This window comes from Periplaneta americana, chromosome 15 (assembly GCF_040183065.1).
Source record: "Periplaneta americana isolate PAMFEO1 chromosome 15, P.americana_PAMFEO1_priV1, whole genome shotgun sequence".
NCBI classification, from domain to species: Eukaryota; Metazoa; Arthropoda; class Insecta; order Blattodea; family Blattidae; genus Periplaneta; species Periplaneta americana.
Window position 1 is genome coordinate 43171435 of NC_091131.1, and position 22644 is coordinate 43194078.

Here is a 22644-nt window from a genome sequence, read left to right on the forward strand (position 1 = left end):
GAAACCAATGACAGTACTAGTCTTCAGATTATACTCAAAATCTATTAATTTTCTTTTTAAATAATATTCCTGACAATATAATTATTTTGTATAATGGTACCAGTATAACTTAAAAATCTAACAGAGCTACATAGGACATATTTCTCATAGACTAAACTTTTGTTACAGTCAGCACCACCAATTTTCGCATATAACCTTGAGGCAATGTACAGTCAATGAGCCTCTGTTGTCATGTAACAATGAGTTGTGATAATGCTCTACATCAATATTTATATTTTCACATCCTCTGCTCATAAATCAGTATTATGAAACATTCAAAAGAACCATGAACCATATCACAGTACAGTCCCAGTGGATTCAGTAGCATGCCGTAAGTGGCTTTCATTTGCAATAAATTTACAGTACGCTATGTCTCCTTACTTACTTACTTAGCTACTTACAAATGGCTTTTAAGGAACCCGAAGGTTCATTGCCGCCCTCACATAAGTCCGCTATTGGTCCCTATCCTGTTGAAGATTAATCCAGTCTCTATCATCATATCCCACCTCCCTCAAATCCATTTCAATATTATCCTCCCATCTACGTCTCGGCCTCCCTAAAGGTCTTTTTCCCCTCCGGTCGCCCAACTAACACTCTATATGCATTTCTGGATTCACCCATACATGCTACATGTCCTGCCCATCGCAAACGTCTGGATTTAATGTCCCTAATTATGTCAGGTGAAGAATACAATGCGTGCACTTCTGCGTTGCGTAACTTTCTCCATTCTCCTGTAACTTCATCTCTCTCAGCCTCAAATATTTTCCTAAGCACCTTATTCTCAAACACCCTTAACCTATGTTCCTCTCTCAGAGTGAGAGTCCAAGTTTCACAACCATACAGAACAACCGATAATAGAACTGTTTTATAAATTCTAACTTTCAGATTTTTTGACAGCAGACTAGATGATAAAAGCTTCTCAACCAAATAATAACAGGCATTTCCCATATTTATTCTGCGTTTAATTTCCTCCCGAGTGTCATTTATATTTGTTACTGTTGCTCCAAGATATTGAACTTTTCCACCCCTTCGAAGGATAAATCTCCAATTTTTATATTTCCATTTCATACAATATTCTCGTCACGAGACATAATCATATACTTTGTCTTTTCGGGATTTACTTCCAAACCGATCACTTTACTTGCTTCCAGTAAAATTTCCGTGTTTTCCCTAATCGTTTGTGGATTTTCTCCTAACATATTCACGTCATCCGCATAGACAAGAAGCTGATGTAACCCGTTCAATTCCAAACCCTCTCTGTTATCCTGAACTTTCCTAATGGCATATTCTAAAGCGAAGTTAAAAAGTAGAGGTGATAGTGCATCTCCCTGCTTTAGCCCGCAGTGAATTGGAAAAGCATCAGATAGAAACTGACCTATACGGACTCTGCTGTATGTTTCACTGAGACACATTTTAATTAATCGAACTAGTTTCTTGGGAATACCAAATTCAATAAGAATATCATATAATACTTCCCTCTTAACCAAGTCATATGCCTTTTTGAAATCTATGAATAACTGATGTACTGTACCCTTATACTCCCATTTTTTCTCCATTATCTGTCAAATACAAAAAATCTGATCAATAGTCGATCTATTACGCCTAAAACCACACTGATGATCAGCAATAATTTCATCTACGTACGGAGTTAATCTTCTGAAAAGAATATTGGACAAAATTTTGTACGACGTCAACAAAAGTGATATTCGTCGAAAGTTACCACAGTTGGTTTTGTCCCCCTTCTTAAGAATAGGTACAATTATGGACTCCTTCCATTGTTCTGGTACAATTTCCTGTTCCCAAATACCAAGTACAAGTTTATAAATTTCGCTATATAATGTACTTCCACCCTGCTGGAATTTGATCGATACCTGGAGACTTCTCTCCTATATTTTCTAAATTAAAAGCAAAAACTCTGTATAGTCAGAACAGAGAAATTATTGCTAATGTATATGACTAGCAACAGTATTTTCTGGTAATAGAGATATGCGTGATATTTTTTGACAATTACTTTCTTTGCTACATTTACCTAGGGTTGCCAACTTTTTATGAAGAAAATACGGGAAACTAAGGAATCGACAAAATTTCACATGGAAAATTGACAAATTATTCTGTTCAGTTAGTAAAAACCAACTTTATTCTATTAAGACTATTTTGAGACAGGTTTTGACTCGCTAGTAGTTGAATTAGACTACAGTTTGCAGCTCTGATTTGATTAGGTGTGTCATGCTCCTATTTCGAACTTACTTACAAATGGCTTTTAAGGAACCTGTAGGTTCATTGCCATCCTTACGTAAGCCTGCCATCATTCCTTATCCTGTGCAAGATTAATCCAGTCTCTATTATCATATCCCACCTCCATCAAATCCATTTTAATATTATCCTTCCATCTACGTCTTGGCCTCCCTGAAGGTCTCCCAACTAACACTCTATATGCATTTCTGGATTCGCCCATACGTGTTACATGACCTGCCCATCTCAAACATCTGGATTTAATGTTCCTAATTCATATTTCGAACATCTGCCCAATTATTGTTCATGAGATAAAACATCCTCTTTGTGTGAGCATTACTACTTGGTAATCTTAGAACAAAATTAACATGTTTTGATTTTAAGCGAGTGAGCACTAAAACCCACTTCTGACAAACATTATCTTCTGAAAAGGCTGCACATTTTAATGTCTGTCTTGAATAAAATGTATCATATAAATCAACTCTCTACCGCGTGAAGTCAAGGGCTGCCAAACATTGAAATCTTTCAAATCCAAGTTAGAAAATTATCTTATGACGAGTTGCCAAACTAACTTACTATTATGACAAGTGTTGTATTGCATGTTTCCACGTATTCACATTTTTTTTTTTTTTTTAATATGTTGTAGTGATATTTAACTTACTTACTTACTTACTTACAAATGGCTTTTAAGGCACCCGAAGGTTCATTGCCGCCCTCACATAAGCCCGCCAGCGGTCCCTATCCTGAGCAAGATTAATCCAGTCTCTATCATCATATCCCACCTCCCTCAAATCCATTTTAATATTATCCTCCCATCTACGTCTCGGCCTCCCTAAAGGTCTTTTTCCCTCCGGTCTCCCAACTAACACTCTATATGCATTTCTGGATTCACCCATACGTGCTACATGCCCTGCCCATTTCAAACGTCTTGATTTAATGTTCCTAATTATGTCAGGTGAAGAATACAATGCGTGCAGTTCTGTGTTGTGTAACTTTCTCCATTCTCCTGTAACTTCATCCCGCTTAGCCCCAAATATTTTCCTTAGCACCTTATTCTCAAACACCCTGAACCTATGTTCCTCTCTCAGAGTGAGAGTCCAAGTTTCACAACCATACAGAAGAACCGGTAATATAACTGTTTTATAAATTCTAACTTTCAGATTTTTGGACAGCAGACTGGATGATAAGAGCTTCTCAACCGAATAATAACAGGCATTTCCCATATTGATTCTGCATTTAATTTCCTCCCGAATGTCATTTATATTTGTTACTGTTGCTCCAAGATATTTGAATTTTTCCACCTCTTCGAAGGATAAATCTCCAATTTTTATATTTCCATTTCGTACAATATTCTGGTCACGAGACATAATCATATACTTTGTCTTTTCGGGATTTACTTCCAAACCGATCGCTCTACTTGCTTCAAGTAAAATTTCCGTGTTTTCCCTAATCGTTTGTGTATTTTCTCCTAACATATTCACGTCATCCGCATAGACAAGAAGCTGATGTAACCCGTTCAATTCCAAACCCTGTCTGTTATCCTGAACTTTCCTAATGGCATATTCTAGAGCGAAGTTAAAAAGTAAAGGTGATAGTGCATCTCCCTGCTTTAGCCCGCAGTGAATTGGAAAAGCATCAGACAGAAACTGACCTATACGGACTCTGCTGTATGTTTCACTGAGACACATTTTAATTAATCGAACTAGTTTCTTGGGAATACCAAATTCAATAAGAATATCATATAATACTTCCCTCTTAACCGAGTCATAAGCCTTTTTGAAATCTATGAATAACTGATGTACTGTACCCTTATACTCCCATTTTTTCTCCATTATCTGTCGAATACAAAAAATCTGATCAATAGTCGATCTATTACGCCGAAAACCGCACTGATGATCCCCAATAATTTCATCTACGTACGGAGTTAATCTTTTCAAAAGAATATTGGACAAAATTTTGTACGACGTCAACAAAAGTGATATTCCTCGAAAGTTACCACAGTTGGTTTTGTCCCCCTTTTTAAAAATAGGTACAATTATGGACTCCTTCCATTGTTCTGGTACAATTTCCTTTTCCCAAATAGCAAGTACAAGTTTATAAATTTCGCTATTTAATGCACTCCCACCCTCTTGTATTAATTCTGCTGGAATTTGATCGATACCCGGAGACTTGTACTTTTTCAGATTTTCTATCGCAATTTCGACTTCTGAAAGCGTGGGTTCGGGTATAAATGACTCAGCAGTTTGTATTTCAATTTCGTCCCGATCATTTCTATCTGGCCTATGTACATTTAGTAGTTGCGCAAAATAGTTTTTCCATCTGTTTAGGATTGATGGAGAGTCTGCAAGCAAGTCACCATTCTCATCCTTGATCACGTTTACCCTTGGCTGATATCCGTTCTTAAATTCCTTTATACCCTTATATAAATCTCGAATGTTTTTATTCTTACTATTTTTTTCTACCTCATTCAGTTTTTCCTTCAAGTAACCTCTCTTTTTATTCCTAAGTGTACGACTTGCTTCCCGTCTTTCATTGAAATAATTATCTCTCTTCTCCTCAACTGGATCCTGTAAGAATTTCAATTTTGCCTGTTTCCTTCTTTCTACTACCATGCAACAATCTTCATCAAACCACGGTTTCTTTTTCTTAGTTTCATAATAACCTATGCTCTGCTCAGCTGCAATTTTGATACTATCTCTGATATTTTCCCACACGCTATTAACATCTAATTCTTTCTCAACTTCGTCGGAACTTTCTAAAGTGGCAAACCTATTCGAAATTTCGACCTGATAATTTTGCTTAGCTTCCTCGTCATTTAATTTCAAAATATTGAATTTAGTAATATTAACTTGTTGCTCTACTCGCTTGGCTACTGATAATCTTTCTCTTAATTCTCCAATCACCAAATAATGGTCAGAATTACAGTCTGCACCCCTGAAAGTTCGAATATCTACTATACTAGTATGTCTCCGTTTATCTATCAAGATGTGATCTATTTGGTTGTGTGTCAATCCATCTGGAGAAGTCCAAGTATATTTATGTATATCCTTATGGGGGAATGTTGTACTTTTGACAATTAAATTTTTCGATGTGGCAAAGTTGACTAATCTAACTCCATTGTCACTACTAATTGCGTGTAGGCTCTCTTTTCCAATAGTTGGTCTAAAAATATCCTCCCGTCCTACTTTAGCATTGAAATCCCCCAATAAAATTTTCATGTGATATCTAGGGAACTGAGCAAAAGTATGTTCCAATTCCTCATAGAAGCTATTCTTTATATGGTCGTCTTTCTCTTCTGTAGGGGCGTGAGCATTTATGACTATGATGTCGCACCATCTACCCTTAAGTACTAAATATGATAACCTGTCACTGATAAATTCGACCTTTTTTACTGCTGATTTTATTCTTTTATGAACAAAGAATCCTGTTCCTAATTGGTGATTATTGTTTCCTTCCCCATAATACAACAAGTAATCTCCTATTTGTGATATGCCATTCCCATCTAACCTAACCTCTTGTACTCCTACGAAGTCTATTCTATATCTAGCTAGTTCTTTTGCTACTAATGTTACCCCTCCTGTTCTATAAAGACTAGTTACGTTCCAAGTGCCAAATCTCAAATCCTTATTCCTTTGCTGTGGTCGTGCCAGAGAATCAGTCCTATTCCGAGGCTTATTATAGGGATACGTAACAAGCTGTTTTTTTACGGTGATGGGTTGTTAGCCCTTCGCCCAACCCCCAAGCTGGAGGACCACCCCTTATCGGCTGTCCACGACTGCTTATTCAATATATTCGCAGCTACCCTCCATATCTGGAGGCCGTCTCCTCTATCCGCAACCTGAGGACGCGCCATGCCGTGGTGATATTTAACTTATTTTATATTTTTGTTTTCATATTTTCCGATAATGGTATATCTCTAATGTGATAAGTTGAGCTATATATAATCATAATTTTCCTTACTGTGTGTACTTAAAAATATTGTATTCATTGTATGCTTGGTACTGCACTATTTTATTACTACTGTTAGGCCTATTATTATTATTATTATTATTATTATTATTATTATTGTTATTTATTATTATTACTATGCAAATCTAGTCTTTCAGGTAAGGCTCCCTGTAAAGCAGATTTGAATAATTTCAAGGGAAAAATTGTTCCGGGGCCGGGTATCGATCCCGGGACCTCTAGTTGAATGTACCAGCGCTCTTTCCAACTGAGCTACCCGGGAACTCCACCCGACACCGTCTCATGATTATTATTATTATTATATTCTTTTTTATCATTATTATTATTATTATTATTATTATATTATTATTATTATTATCATCATCATCATCATCATCATCAATAATTGTCTTATTTTTTTATACTTTGTATGCCTCATTTATTTTGACCTGCTGTTCACATTTTATTATGCTTTTTTCTTTCTTTCTGTATGTTACATATTACCGTATGTCTGATTTCTTCTTATTTGTTGTTTACATTTTATTATTATCTTATTCAGTTTTGTGTGTAAAATTGTAGTGTACTTTGTAAATTTGTAATGTTTTTGTAACGCAGTTTTTACTCCTGGTTGAGTGTTAGAGAAGGTCGTATGGCCTTAACTCTGCCAGGTTAAATAAATTATTATTGTTATTATTATTGTTGTTATTATTATTATTATTATTATTATTATTATTATTATTATCATCATCATCATTCACAGCAAAATCAAAAGTTTATAATAAAGAATTGTATATTATGCAAAAATATGGGAGAAAAATGCTTGAAGGGAAGAATAATACAGGAGCCGAGAGTCTTAAAAATTTGTTACAAATACGGGAGATTCCAGGAAATGGGAGAGTTGGCAACCCTACATTTACCCTTCTAGGTAGGCTACCTAAAATACCAACTCGCGAAGTAACGCGAAATTTGGATCATCGTGCGAAATTTTGCGAATCTGGACACCTTGTTTCGAATTCTCATCACCAAATTACCTCTCATCTCGTTTCTCTTAACTATACTCTTACCACGATTTAAATACCTGATCAGTTAGTTATCTGTGGCATGCTAAATATACCCCTTCATAGAACATTCTGTTGCATATACAAGATACACAATCTTTCAACATGGACAAAGTTTTATAGATATTTGGCAAAGGAAAGAAAGCAAGTTAATGGTTATTGCAGTGTGTTAACATTTTCTTTTTAGGTGTTTTGTAAGTTTGTATCTTTACACAGTAAATAATTATGCTTAATGTAAAGCATAAAATAATACAGATCAATAATAATAATAATACGGTTGTTTTATGACATAACTTAGGTAGTAGTTTTCGACGTAATGTAAGAGCACTGAAATGTCTGCTTTTCCTACAAAATAGCTTGCCCCCCCCCCCCTCTAGAGCTTCGACCTGGCTATGGCCCCGATTCAGTCAGTCATTTTTAAAAGGGCTTTATTCCGAAATTACAACAGCAATAAGATCTCCATAAAAATGACCTTATTCCAGGAATAAGGCCTTGTAAAAAGTGCTATGATTACTGTGAAGCGTCTGTACATCTTAATAACCGCATGGAATAAGCTCATTTCTCAACAGAAATGTGTATCCAAGCGGAGCGAATACGATAGCGTTCTTAACTGATTTTAGCAAAAGATAGATTAAAGTCCTTTCAGAAATGACCGATTGAATTGTGAAACATAATTTTTGGCTTGTCAAGTAACTTTTGGAAAATGCTGTTCAAATTTATGAACACATTCTTCATGAGAGTCTGCAGTACTTGCCTCACTGCCCACCAGGAGCGCTCAGTGAAACAAGCATCATCTTAATTGAAAAATGAGTTCTATTCAGTCAATACTTAACATAACACAATAAAACATGTTATAATAACATTTACACAGATTTTAAAAACAAACGTTTTCGCCAATTTTGATTGGCATCTTCAGGTCGTGTAGGTCGAATGGAACATGTTATAAAAAGTGAACACTTGGTATATGACGTTAAAAACCAAAGTTACAAATGTAATATCACTTAAAAACAGAGAATAGAATATAGCAAAAAGCCTCCACGATGTGTGTAGAATCACTGTGTTGAAAGAGGCGTGTGTGAACCAAGGAAACAGCAAAACTCTTCTGTCATTGCAGATACAGTTTTCAAGATAGATTTGAAGATGCTACGAACAGGTCGGTCGTGTGGCCATTATGGAGAGCAGGAAAAATCCTGTAAATTGTAAGGATAGAATGAAAGAATATTTAGAAGCATTTAAGTATTATTTAAATCTTCTAAAACAATACTTACAAAAAATAGAAGAACGTCTTGAAATCCGTGAGGACGGCGACACGAATGATCTTTACATTAAGTGGTAGCATATGACGAAAACTGTATACGTTGCACGACTAGTGGATGAATGACAGTTACTTGATTGTGATTTTAAACAGCGGGTTATTTGAATTTGGGTATTGTTCGTTAAGGAGCGGGCTATCATTATTATTAGAAAAGGTGGTAATATATAGTTCCTCCACAGCATTCATATAATTATGATTGTTAATAGTCTTTAAGACCTGAAGGGCTTCTTCTATGCCAGTATGTTCGTGATTAAGGGAAATGAGATGCGTTTGTTTTTAAAATCTGTGTAAATGTTATTATAACATGTTTTATTGTGTTTATGTTAAGTATTGACTGAATAGAACTCATTTTTCAATTAACATTGAACTTAACGGAACCAATATGCCTTTGAAAGCATCATCTTGTTTGACAGATACTGTAGCTTTGACAACACCAAGCTTGCTTATTATTGATACGAACTGTCAGGAGGTTTGAGCTATACTGGAATTATATTGTCAGAACCGTCAACTTACCTAAAGCCACATAAAATTGAAATTTAAGGCCTGAAAATGATAATATCAGGACATTTTCTACTTTTTTTTTTTTTTTGGTCTCCAAATGACTATTTTTAGCAAAAGTAGTGTATAGGCCTACAGACTGTTAAGAAAAAAGGGTCTAATATTTTGAGCGGAAGTAATATTCATGGAAACAAGGAAAAAATGTATAATAAATATGGGTTCTAATATTAATATCTCTGAAGAAACATGAACTGTGAAATTGGTAGGCAACCTGTTTCTCCCCATAACTGTCACTTACCTGAAACTTGAGACATTCCACTGCTAATAGGCTTTCCTGGAGATGTCACACTTCTATCTTCAATCACTGGATGTTTAGATCTTTCTTTTGATACGTGACCATCACTTGTGCTAGATTTTTTTGAAGATGAACTCTCCTTCACATGAGTAGATGAAGCAGATTTTGATTTGTCAGATACTTTGCTACTATTACCACCAGATTTTCCCAGAGAACATGACTTTTTACTCTTGTCAGAAACATCCTTTTTACTAACGGAACACACTGATGGTTTCTTTAATGATTTAGCATTTTGCTGATCAACACTGTTTGTATCCTTAGGGTTTGTATGCACGTCACTTTTGTTTCCAACAGACACACAATTCGAACTTTTCACTGAACGTATTACACTTAATTTTCTGGATTTAGTTAAATCATGATCCTCGTTTGAAGCACTAACTGCACCTTTAGGTACATGATTTGACACTGTACATTTCTGGCTAATAAAACATGATTTCCATTTCGAAAGATTTTCGGAAACACTGGAAGAGTCTTCACTGTTCCCGATATTATGTAAATCATCTGCATCACTGTCAGAAGTGTTAACATCTTTCTGCAATGGGTAATGTTTATCACTGTCCATGTTTGTAGATGTACTTTTAGAAATATCACTTTGGTTTCTTACAGACTGAGAATTGAATCTTTTCACACCAGACATCACAATGAATTTGCATGATTTTGTAGAGTCACTACCTTTGCTTGAAGCACCATTAGTCGCATGTTTTGAAATTGCACTTTTCTGGTTAACAACACACGATTTTGACTTCGAAACTTTTTCAGGAACTACAGGAGATGCTTCAGTATTTGTGACTGAATGTAGAGCATCACTCTGTTGGTCACTGCCTATGCTAATTCTTTCATTTTCAAACACAGTTGATAATTGGTCTGAAAGCACATTTTCTTGCTCCACTTCAGCTACTGTATTGTCTTCCTTCTTAATTCCATCATCTGAATATTCGTGTATTTCTACCATCGTCCTCTCACACAAATGATGACGAACTTTGTGTAGAACTGGAATACTGAAGTAAGGTCTCTCAATTACGCCACTTTTAGCAGATAATCTTGCTGAACTGTCACTGGCTGACACGTCCTTTGTAACATTCTCAGCAACTGGTTTATTGTCACTAAACCTACTTGAATTAGTTTTTTCAATGTCAGTACTACTTCTCTTTTTGCTAACATACTTTCGTCTCTTCTGCCCTGTGTCATTGTTGAAATGAGACTTTCTTTTCCTTATACATTCATCTCCCAGATCTGTATTTATGGTATCACTATTCCACCAATTGAAGTTATCAGCACTGTGGCGCCAAGATGAGTGGTTGTAATTTCTGACGATCCTGTCGTACCTTTTCGAGTCTTCATTCCAATACTGAGTTTCATGGTGATAAGTGAATTCATCCCTGAAAAAAAATATAATATGATTGGTTGTTGGTTACACGATGTTACACACGTCCATATTAATACAAAGAATAGACAGAAAGAGCCAAAAATTTTAGAAAATTTAATGTACGATAATGATTTTAAAAACTATTTCTTGAAAGAATAGGTAAAAGATCCTAGATTATGTTGTTGACATAGTCTTTAAAACATTCCAGTAAAAGAATAATGGAGGATTTAATTAATTTTATATTTTATTATGTAAAATGCTTTACAGTTGTAAAAAAAATTATGCAAATTTTATATTATTTTACAGGTAATTAGCTATTTTAATATTATGAAGTGTTTTATAAAGTGTAATGTATATATATTAAGCATGAAAAGTTTTGTTCATTTAGCTTTTATAGTAGCTGAGATGTACAAAAAAATGAATTCCACTCAATTTTTGCAGGCCAATGGTGTACCTCCCCCTGAAGACATTCCCGGACTCCGATAGTCTGGAAGTGTTTTATGCCTTATGAAAAGAATGGGGGGCGGAGATCTAAACATTTATAGTAGAATTCATTACCTTTTATCATGATATAGGCAAAAATGAGTAACATAGTTCAATTTTGACATCGGCAAAAAATAACAGGTTATTCCACCTGGTGTCTTCTCATGTCAGATAATTTTTTTATCCACCATTAAAACCTCTTGGTCGGATATGAATTCACATACCTCGAATGCAATGGCAAGCAATAAAATTTCACAATATTAATAATCAGGGCCCGGATGTTGATGACATGTTATCTATATAAAAGGTTCCAGGAAATGCTAACATATACATAAATCCTGAACATGGATTTCTGGTTGTAAAATATAGGTTCTTTTGGTCATTTTTTTGTCATTTTTCGACGTTTTTAGGTCTTTTTTATGTTTTTGGTGCATTATTGGTCATTTTCGCAATTTTTGCTATACAAAAGCAACTATTTTTCTTTCATTTTTACAGTTTCATTTTCTTCCTCATATATAGTAAAATTTATTTTAACTTTTGCTATACAATTGCAACTAACGTGTGTGTATATATTACAGTTTCACTGTCTTCCTCATTTATATATATACATAAAGATTAATTTTTGGTTTTACAGAATTTATTCGTTATAATAACCATTGTTCCTCATTTATAGTAAGCTATGGTGAAATTTTTATTTTCCAAATAACAGCATTCCAAGAGCAGGTAGTAAGCTTGGAACCTTAAAAACCTTACTTTAGCTTTACAAGTACAATACACAATACAATAGACAACCTTCATAAAGCCATTTCTCACCCCCTTGCTACAGTGATTTAAACTGCTGCATTCCTCTGTGGCGCTATTGTGTTGCTACTTAAGTATCCCCCAGGAAGGAGGATAGGATTATACCTGGTAAGGTTTATCTTGTCTCAGTAGCAATAAAACCAAGTCCCTTCAAATGAGGGTGGAGATTATATACTGTTTTCGCTGTAAGAAAAATCCTAATATAAACATAAGCACGTTGCTGTCATACCCGTGATTGGCTCCCAGTCGAAACACTCACACGACGCAGGAAAATATAGTTCGTATTTGGAAACCACAATCTTGTATTATTTGGAAATAATAAATTGAATTCTAGTTGTTAAATACGATGAAACATTTAACTTCACTCATGTGTAAAACGCTATGTAAAAGAAAAGCTACTTTTATATTTTGTTATGTGCTATGAACGCGGATGAATACCAACAGTAATACCGAGGTAGTCTGTTCTTGTAACAAGCTGGCGTCACTTGAGCTCGTAGTTGTTCACGAAAGCACGTGGTACTGAGATATGACTTCTGTATCCTCAACTGTCCATTGTGAAGACATAAGACTTAAAAATAATTTAATTGCAGTAATTATTATATGCCTTGTATTGTAACAAGAGATCAGTAACGCTGATTCAATTTTGTACAAACTAGAGTCAGTGTAGTGTACAGTGTGACACTCAGTGTATATCTCAACAACCTTCTAGGCTAGAGTCATATGGACTTTTGCCCATTGGGCGCTTTACATTTTATTACTTATTAATTACAGTAATTATAAAGAAATGTTTCCTAAACAAATGAATGCATAGTAGTGAGGTTAGGCCTACTTGACGAGTAACGGGAATTGTTTAACATGAAACAGAATGTAGAACAGTAGGCGGGAACACGTACTGAGAATCTATGGCGCCAAACAGTGACCAATGAAGCCTCACTTCAGTCACGTGCTATTGTTACATTAGGATTTTTCTTACAGCGAAAAGATTATAGGAGGGTTGTAAATTTTCAGGATTCCTTTCAAAACCTTGTCACTGTACAGGCTACTGGAATCAATTTCTTGAAAGACAAGCTCAGTGACGGAACTACACAGTACGAAGAGAGATATTTTGTATTTTTATTTTGCGCTACAGAATGTATCAACTGGTTCCTTCCGCCACTGGGGCATCGCTCCACTCTCCCATTGCCATAACAATACAGACGAAGTAAGACATATCTCCTTTTTCTCTCTTTTCACAGTGAGACAAGATACATCACACAGACTTTAGTTCCGATAACAGGTCCCTCTGGTGCCTGCCTGCAAATCAGTTTCTAAGTAATTTTGTGAAGAAGAGTCCATTTCAGTTGCAGTTCAATTATTGTATTCTCAAAATGCCGAAATTTAATCCATCTAAACAGTATTGTGATTTCTGAATTTGCCCTAAAGGAGAACTACTGAGAAACAATCGCCACCATAATGTGAGAAGCTCCATCTCAACCACTCTTCGGAAGGCAAAGTGGGAAGTTTACGAGGAAGTGCACTGCTTGGCTGAGAATGGGTCAACGAGAAGAGCAGACATTATAGCCATCGATCGCCGGAATCAAAGAAGCCTCATTCTTGACCCCACTGTCCGTTTTGAGGATGATCAACAAGCCAATAACGTTAACGATGAAAAGAAGTCTATTTACAACCCATGTATTCCTCACTTCAGTGAGAGATACAAAATGAATGGTCAGTTCCACGATAGGTTGGACATTGAAGTTAAAATTTAAATTTTGTGTTCAATATATGTTCTTTATATCATTTTCTTCGGGAAAGTTCAAATTTTCAGAAATTAGCAGAAAAGTTCGATTTATTTCATTAATTATTGCTTTACAGACATCTGAAGTGAATATTTTTAGAGTGTACATTTGATCTGTCAAATTTACTTTGACAGTTTGTTGCCAAACCACAACTTAAAATTAATAAATCAGGCTGTTCTCTCTTGTAATTCTATTAACAGAAAGAGAAGACTTTAAAATCAGTGTCAACTTTTATGAATTTCAGTGAGTTTAAAAATTAGTTATTTAATAAATAAGTGTTTTTATGTAACACCCGTCACAGAATATGCTTAAAGTTACTCTCTTGCTCTCAATTTTTGTCCTGAAGGCACTAATTTTTGAAAGCAAAGTCAAAATATGATGCCAAAAGTACAGTGTTTTTACGGGTGTTACAAAATTAGAGCACGGAGAACACAGGAATTCTGTATTTTGGTTTATTGCAGGTAGTTCCCACAACACATTATTATATAGGTTTCAAATATTGGTAAAACTGAATTTTAAGTTATCAATAGTTGTCAATACCTGTTTCCCTCCAAAAGCATACTTGTCTGAAAGATTTTCCACCAAATTTACATTAAGCTGAATGTTTCATCGAAGGCTCTAATTTATCTAAAAAAATTGTAGGCTACAAAGGTAAATACTAAATATATATTTCTATTTTAGTTAATCATATTACTTTTCTATTTTGTAACATTATTTCTTGCTTAGTTAACAAGGAATGAATTACTTAAGATATTAACCTAAAAATAACTTATGTAAATTGAGCTGCTGCATTTTTAGAGATACATGAAGCTGCATGTTACCCATGCAGTTAATTATTGTAATGCTTTGAGCTAGCTGGATACCGTACATATATTTAATTGCAGAATGGGGAAATCAGCAGCTGAGAGGCAAGCTGAATGCCGTAGGCAAAGAAAATTAAATAAAGATAAATGTGAAGACTATTTGCGGAAGGAGAGAGAGAGGGACAAGCTTAGGAGAATAAAGAAGCTTTCGAGAAAGGAACTTACTGCTCATAGAAAGAAAACAAAACTGAGAGTTCGAAACTACAGAGCAAGAAAAGCTGCATTAATAAACACTAGTATTTCCAGTCATTCACCTATGTACAAAAGTCCACAGTCACTAGGAAAAGCTGTCCAAAGAGTAAAAAGAATTCTTCCAAAAAGCCCCCGAAAAAGAAAAGAAGTTATTAAAACAATAATTTCATCCGAAAAGGTTCAAGTTACTGCACCACCTTTAATAAAAAGATCAAGATTATCTGATGATGTAATTAAGGCAGTGGAAGACTTTTACAATAGAGATGACATTTCACTGCAGGCTGCAGGTAAGAGAGATGCTGTAATAACACGGGGACCTGACGTCTAGAAGAGGACTCAGAAGAGACATTTAAGCATGTCAGTTCTAGAAGCATATAGAGTGTTTTGTTATGAAAATGTAGATTTAAAAATTGGCAAATCAAAATTTGCAGAACTGCGCCCTGCTCATGTTTTGAAATCATTTGAAATGCCAAGAAATGTATGTCTCTGCAGATATCATGAAAATATCGGTCTTTTACTTCAGAGTCTAAAATCAAAACTACCAGAGAAATGTGTGACATTAACAGAGTTAGTTAAATTCAGCGTTTGTGATGAAACCTCTTCCGTTTGTATGAGTAACCAATGTGAGACATGTAAAAATTTAGGACTTGTCAAATCAGATTTTACTGACAAATTTTCAGAGGAAGATAAATGTGAGCAAATTTCTTGGCTGCAATGGGACATAAATTCTGAGGGAAGAACTGTGAAGATCATGCAGGAAGGTATTGTGTCCGACATTCTTGAAAAAATCTTGAGCCAAATGCCAAAGTTTTTGTGGCATGTTTTTATTAAAAGGCAGCAAAGTTTCCCCCCCCCCCCCCAAATATAAAACAGAATATTGGCTCTAATGAGCAAAGTGCAGTACTGCAGGTTGACTTTTCAGAAAATTATTCCATTTTTAACCAAGATGAAATACAATCTGCCCACTGGAATCAACTCCAAGTGACTGTATTTACAGCTGTTGCATGGACTAATACAGGCTCTGTGTCATATGCTATTGTTAGTGATTCTCTTAGTCATGATAGGTATGCTGTGTATGCATTTATGAAATACCTCATTGGCACTTTGGCTGAGAAAGGGTTCAAGCATGTGGATGTGTTCAGTGATGATGCTGCTTCACAGTTCAAAAACAAATATATGTTTGCAGCCCTTTACCTTCTTGAATCACAATTCAATCTGTCTCTGAAGTGGCATTTCTTCGCCACTTCTCATGGCAAAGGTGCTGTTGATGGAGTAGGAGGAACGATCAAGAGAGGAGTTGGCACTATGGTTAATGTCCGGAGGGAATTAGTGACAGGATATCAATCATTTGCTACAGTAGCAAAATAAGTCTGTCCAAATATAAAGACAGTAGTCATCTCCAAAGAAGAAATAGAGATGGTATCAGAAAAGAACAAACTTAGTTCCCTCTGGGAAAAAGTGAATGCTGTTCCTGCTACACAAACATTGCACTGCATTATTCCTTCTGGTGAAAGCAAAATAGTTGGCAAAAAATTCTCATTTAGCACTGAAGAAGAGCTGTACATCACTGTAAAGGACTCCAAATAATCTGGCAAGAACACACCTTACTCTAACAGTGATAATCCAAATTTTAAATGTATGTCTCCTGGTGACTTCACTTTGGTGAAATTTGCCACAAAATCAAGGATTTTGTACTATGTTGGCCAAGTTCTAGAAAAAGACGAGAAAGGAGGTATGATCAAACTGAACTTTTTAAGGAGAAATTGTTCATCTTTAAATTTATTTATGTATCCCGAGAAAGATGACGTTGCTTGGGTGGAAAATGATGATATCATACAATTATTAAATGGAGTTGTTGATCAGAGAGGAAGAGTAAAAATTGAGACAGCTCTGAAGTATGATGCTGCTTAAGTTATTACATTTTGTTTTGTAATTATAGTTTTAGGAAAATTTATTAAATTCTGTTGTGAGAATTATAGATTTTATATTTAGCATCTGTTTAAGTGAGCATACAAAAAAAAGTAAATTTATGTTAGGAACAACGGTTTAATATCAAACATGGATCTGTTTTTCTAGCCACACTATTTTGATTTTATGTATGTATTTTTATTGTTTCTATTAAATGTTTGTATTAATTTACTTTAAAGTAGAAGTACAATTTTGAACCTGTCAACATCATATTTGTAATGTACTAAGTGAAAGTTAAATTTAAAAAATGCACACTTTTAAAACGTGAACTAAAAAAAAGATAATCTGAAATTTCTTCAGACAAGTAACACCCGTCACATTATTAAGTAACACCCGTCACATAAAATTAATTAAATTATAAGGGCAAGGCTTAATAATTTAATTACATCCATTATATCACTCAATTCCTTGAACTTTCCTCTCACTGAAAATAGGTAACACAATTAATTCAAACTGTGAACTTCACAGAGTTATCAGTTAAACTGTATCACTAATTTATTCATGTCTTTTTCATGTTACACCCGTCACATTGTTTATTTCATTTATATCACCTAACAAATAAAGGTTAGAAAAAAAAAAAATAACTAGTTGTATCTGACAAACAAGAAGTGGAGATTCATTGAAGTACAAAAGAACTAGCATAAATATTTTTTAATTATTTTATTCCAGTTAAATTCCGAAGATTTTCTTTCTGAACATAACACCTGTCACAGTGGAATTGACCAATATTAATACATGGGAAGTGAAAGGACTTCTTTTAAGCGCTAGGGGAACTTCATTTAAGTTAACCAAAACCATTCCCCTTTCTCTTAAATTTTCTAATGAGAACATTAACAAAATTTGTCTAATGGTATTGAGAGATTCATTATCCATTTTATACAATCACTTGTATAAGTAATACTATGTAATTTTTTTTTTACTTCATTTCATTACTCTTCAATGTATTTTCATCTCATGTTTCTCCGAAATCAAATTGTACTTTATTTTTAAATTTATCATTGTTCCATATTCTCTCCACAATCATAGACTATTGTATTTTTAATTTAACCTCTGCTTTGTATTCTAGATCCTAGTGGCCAGCCGTAGATTTCGGCCGGATGTTCCAAATTGTGGAATTTGTATTACGATGGATAGTGATGTATTGCTGTGTACTGTATGTGAAGTTAAAGTACCATCAGAGAAAAGATTCACAATACAACAGCACATCAAATGCGATAAAAATATACGTGGTCTTGAGAATGCTGCCACAAGGAAATTATCACAATTGTTAACACAAACCACAGCAACAAGTCACAGCAAATCTCGGAATTTTACAAAGATTTGTGTGATGTTATAGTTTCAGTGTATATTCCTCTATGGAAATAACTAACACAAAATTGATCGACTTTCTACAATGCTGTATTGGCCAATCAATTCTTTACTGAAATGACGCTAAGAAGAAACTATATTCCACAATGCTACGAGGACACTATGAGAAGAATTAGACAAAAGATCGAGGGTAAGAAGATTTTTGTCTCTATTGATGAAACCAGTGACACTGAGGGCCACTACATAGCTAACGTTATTGTGGGAACACTGAAAGTCAACAACCCGGTCAAATATTTCTAGTAACCACCGAAGTTTTGGAAGTGGTTAAACATTCGATGATTTGTCGACTGTTCGATCGTTCCATGCATCTGCTATAGCCAGAGGAAGTTCGACAGGATGATGTTCTACTGTTCATGACCAATGCAGCACCTTACATGGTGAAAGCAGCAAAATTAATCAAAGGTTTCTATTCGGAGATGGTGCACCTGACTTGTCTTGCACACACTATGCACAAGATCGCTGAAGAAGTGTGTGCCCAGTTTTCCAAAGTCGACGAACTTGTCTCTCAAAAAAAAAACCTTCATTAAAGCTCCATTAAGAAGACAAGTCTTCAGATCTTTAGCTCCAGATGTTCCCTGCCACCGAAACTCATCATTACACGTTGGGGCATCTGGATCGATGCTAGTGTGTATTACTGCAACAATTTCCGTGTATTACTGCAACAATTTCCAAGTTCTGAAATCTGTGGTTGCCACTTTGGAAAGCAGATGCTAAAGCCATCCTACAGGCTCAAGAGCTATTTTCCGACAGTGAGATGGAGGGGGAACTTGCATACTTAAAATCAAATTTTGGCTTCCTACTCTCCACCACTGCGAAACTTCAAGAGAGTGGTGTAAAACTTGTAACCTCCATTGGACTTGTCAAAGAAACTGAAGTTGCAGTAAGCAATATATGGGGTGAAATTAGTGAAAAATAAAATAAAAAGTGTGCTAGATAAAAATCCAGGATACCGCTCTATGTGCTCGAATTTTAATGTACTTGACAGAAGAAAATTTCAATACATCAGGTTTTGAAAAAGAATTAGCATCTAGTGACTTTTAAGTATGCTCCCATTGTAAGTGCAGATGTTGAAAGGAGCTTTTCAGAATATAAAAATGTTCTTGCCGATAATCGATGTTACTTTGGTACAAGGTCTACTGTTATATAATAGACTACCAGTTTATATTAAACAACATAGAAACTATAAATTTAAATCAGAATTAAAAATGTATTTGATTAGAAAATGTTTATATAATTTGGATGATTTATAACTGTGTATAGTATTTGTTTTGTACTTAGTTGTATTGTATATAGCTTACTCCATTGACAGTGTCTGACACTTACGCTACAAGTCTATTGACAATAAAAAATATATATCTATTTGAAAATCTGCACATGTTCACAGTAATTCACTGCAATGCAGAATAATGCACCAAAGTACTGAAAAACAGTGATATTTTAAGTTAATTTTTTGTTTTATTTTCTGTATGTGAATGTAAGTGAAATTCTACGTTTATTTTTATCGTATGTGAGTAATACAATAAAATTAAACAAGTTCTTTTTGATTTGTATGAGAATGAAAAATATGTTTTATCAACAGTAATCTCATTAGAGGTTTTGATTCACCTAGAGAAAATCAAAACTCGAGTGGAATTTAATTGACTATTACACAATTTAGAAGAAAGCAGGCCTATATAAAGATTAGAAGAAATAAAGTACTCTAATACAATAAAATATTAACTGACTTAATGAAATTTTATTTCACTAATGTTAGCTTCACCAAAACATTTGAACGAAGCCGCCATTTTCAATTGACTGTCTATGCTGTGAACAAATGACGATCACAAAGCATGTTTTATAGTACCGTAAAGAATTTTCAGTTTGAAATGTTGGAAAACAAAGAAACAAATGGTAGTGAGGTGATAAAAACAGAAGAAAGTATATAATGATTACAAGAAATAAAGTACTCTAATACAATAAAATAGATATTAATTGACTTACTGAAATTCTATTTCACTAATGTTACCTTCACCAAAATGTTTGAACGGAGCCGCCATTTTCAGTCGACTATCTACGCGGGAAACAAATTATGATAGCAAAGCATGTTTTATAGTACCATAAAGAATTTGCAGTTTGAAATGCTGGCAAACAAAGAAACAAATGCTAGGGTAGTGATAAAAAGGAATAAATGCTATGGAAGTGACAAAATTAAACAAATGCTAGGGAAGCGATAAAATTGTGTGATAAGCAGCCATGATTGGTTGAAAGACGTCCTTTCATAGCGTTTTATTGGTCAAAAGTAGTATGACGTAGTAAAAGTGTAATAGTCTAAGAAAAATAGGAAATGTACATTACTATGGAATATTGGTATCTCCTACATCTGTCCACACCTGTGGAGTAACGGTCAGCGCGTCTGGCCGCGAAACCATGGCCCGGGTTCGAATCCCGGTCGGGGCAAGTTACCTGGCTGAGGTTTTTTCCGGGGTTTTCCCTCAACCCAATATGAGCAAATGCTGGGTAACTTTCGGTGCTGGACCCCGGACTCATTTCACCGGCATTATCACCTTCATTTCATTCAGACTCTAAATAACACAGATGTTGATACAGCGTCGTAAAATAACCCAATAAAATCTCCTACACCTACGTTATTTTCCATGGATTAAAAAATAAAGTCTTTTTCATCATTTTTAAAGTCATTTTATACATATTTTTAGGTCACAACAATCGGCCCTGTTAATTATGATTAATATTCTAGACTCAGTTGTTACATTATGTAGACATAAAATTTTAGTTCACTTACTCTAGCCTCATGGGATTATGGTCGATTCTTTCGTAACTCGGGTGTGAGATGTCATATCTGTCGTCGTAATAAGATCCATAATTCTCAGGATAGTCACTAGCAAATTCATCTCTCCTGTTGTCAGGCCATCCACTTCGCGGGTGGTACCATTCATCATGACTTCTGTATGCTCTGTAAGGTCCATGACCATTCCTGACAAACAATAAAATGTCATTAGTACATCAATCACTTTGTTTTATTTTCTCGTTCTACAAATTCTAAAAACAAAAATATACAGTTAATACGCTTTTCAAGGGACTTAAAACATTATAAGCGTGACAGCACTATAGACGGGAAATTATTTATGAAATGGGGAAAACAATTTAGATGCTTCATAGGAAACATATCGACGGTGTTTACGTAAAAGGGCTTAACCCACAAAAGAAAAATTTTGTCTGGAACAACAAAAATTAAATTTTAACACATTATTATTACTTATTGGGTGGCCGGGTAGCTCAGTTGGTAGAGCAGCTGGCTACGGACTGGAAGGTCCGGGGTTCGATCCAGGTGGTGACAGGATTTTTTCTCGTTGCCAAACTTTCAGAACGGCCCCTAGGTTCACTCAGCCTTCTATAAAATTGAGTACCGGGTCTTTCCCGGGGGTAAAAGGCGGTCAGAGCGTGGTGCCGACCACACCACCTCATTCTAGTGCCGAGGTCACAGAAAGCATTATTAGCTGTTTGCGGATGATCAATTAATAACAGCACAAGAATATGATGATGCAAAATATATGTTTAGAAAATTGATTGAAGAGTATGACAAACTGGGATTAAAAATAAATTTTGAAAAGACATTTATATGGGATGCAGTGAAAATACAAGAGATTTGGTTTTGCAAGATGGAATAGGCATCATCAAAGGGTGCAATGAATTTGAATATTTAGGAGTCAAAATTTATAAAAAAAATTCTACCTAGGATGATATTAAACAAAGGATAGATAAAGGAAGATCAGCAACAGCGATGTTAAATGGAATATTATGGAACAAGACTATTTTTAAGGAAACAAAAATAAATATTTATCTGTCTATGGTCCAGAGTTTGACAACATATGGAGTGGAAGCATGGAAGTTAAATCAAAATTTGCGGTCAAAATTACTAGCATTAGAAATGGATTTTTATGACGTTGGCCAGACGTTCTAAACTTGAAAAAATAAAAAATGAAGTGATCAGGCAACAGATGAATACAATTTTAAATTTCATAAAATATAGACAGAATTGTATGAATATGTAAAGCGACTGTATGATGGAAGGCTACCAAGAAGAGTTTTAGATTGGATTCCAGAGGGAAGGAGAGACAGAGGTAGACCGCAAAACACCTGGTTGCACGACATAAATAAAGCACTGGCAGAGAAAGGACTGCAACAACAGAATTGGGAAGATAGATAGAATTGGAGAAAAAAAATAAGAATGTACGACATTGTCACAGGAAGATGTGATATTATGTTACATTGTAAATGTTTGTAGTAGTAATAATAATAATAATAATAATAATAATAATAATGTAAAGGTATCCCCGTATCATGCCATGAAGGCACTTGGGGACATGGAGGTAGAGCCCCATGCTT

The 22644-nt window shown here is 34.9% G+C and overlaps 1 protein-coding gene across 4 annotated transcripts in view; it reads right to left on the reverse strand.

Moving 5' to 3' along the window:
* LOC138714823 (uncharacterized) overlaps positions 1-22644 on the reverse strand; it is a 181498-nt gene that overhangs the window by 76066 nt on the left and 82788 nt on the right. For all 4 annotated transcript variants that reach the window (XM_069846989.1, XM_069846990.1, XM_069846988.1 and 1 more), the window contains exons 3-4: positions 21041-21232; positions 9386-10821 (exon numbers count right to left, since the gene is read on the reverse strand). In XM_069846989.1, the coding sequence (XP_069703090.1) occupies positions 9386-10821; positions 21041-21232 (1628 nt within the window). The remainder of the gene's footprint in view (positions 1-9385; positions 10822-21040; positions 21233-22644) is intronic.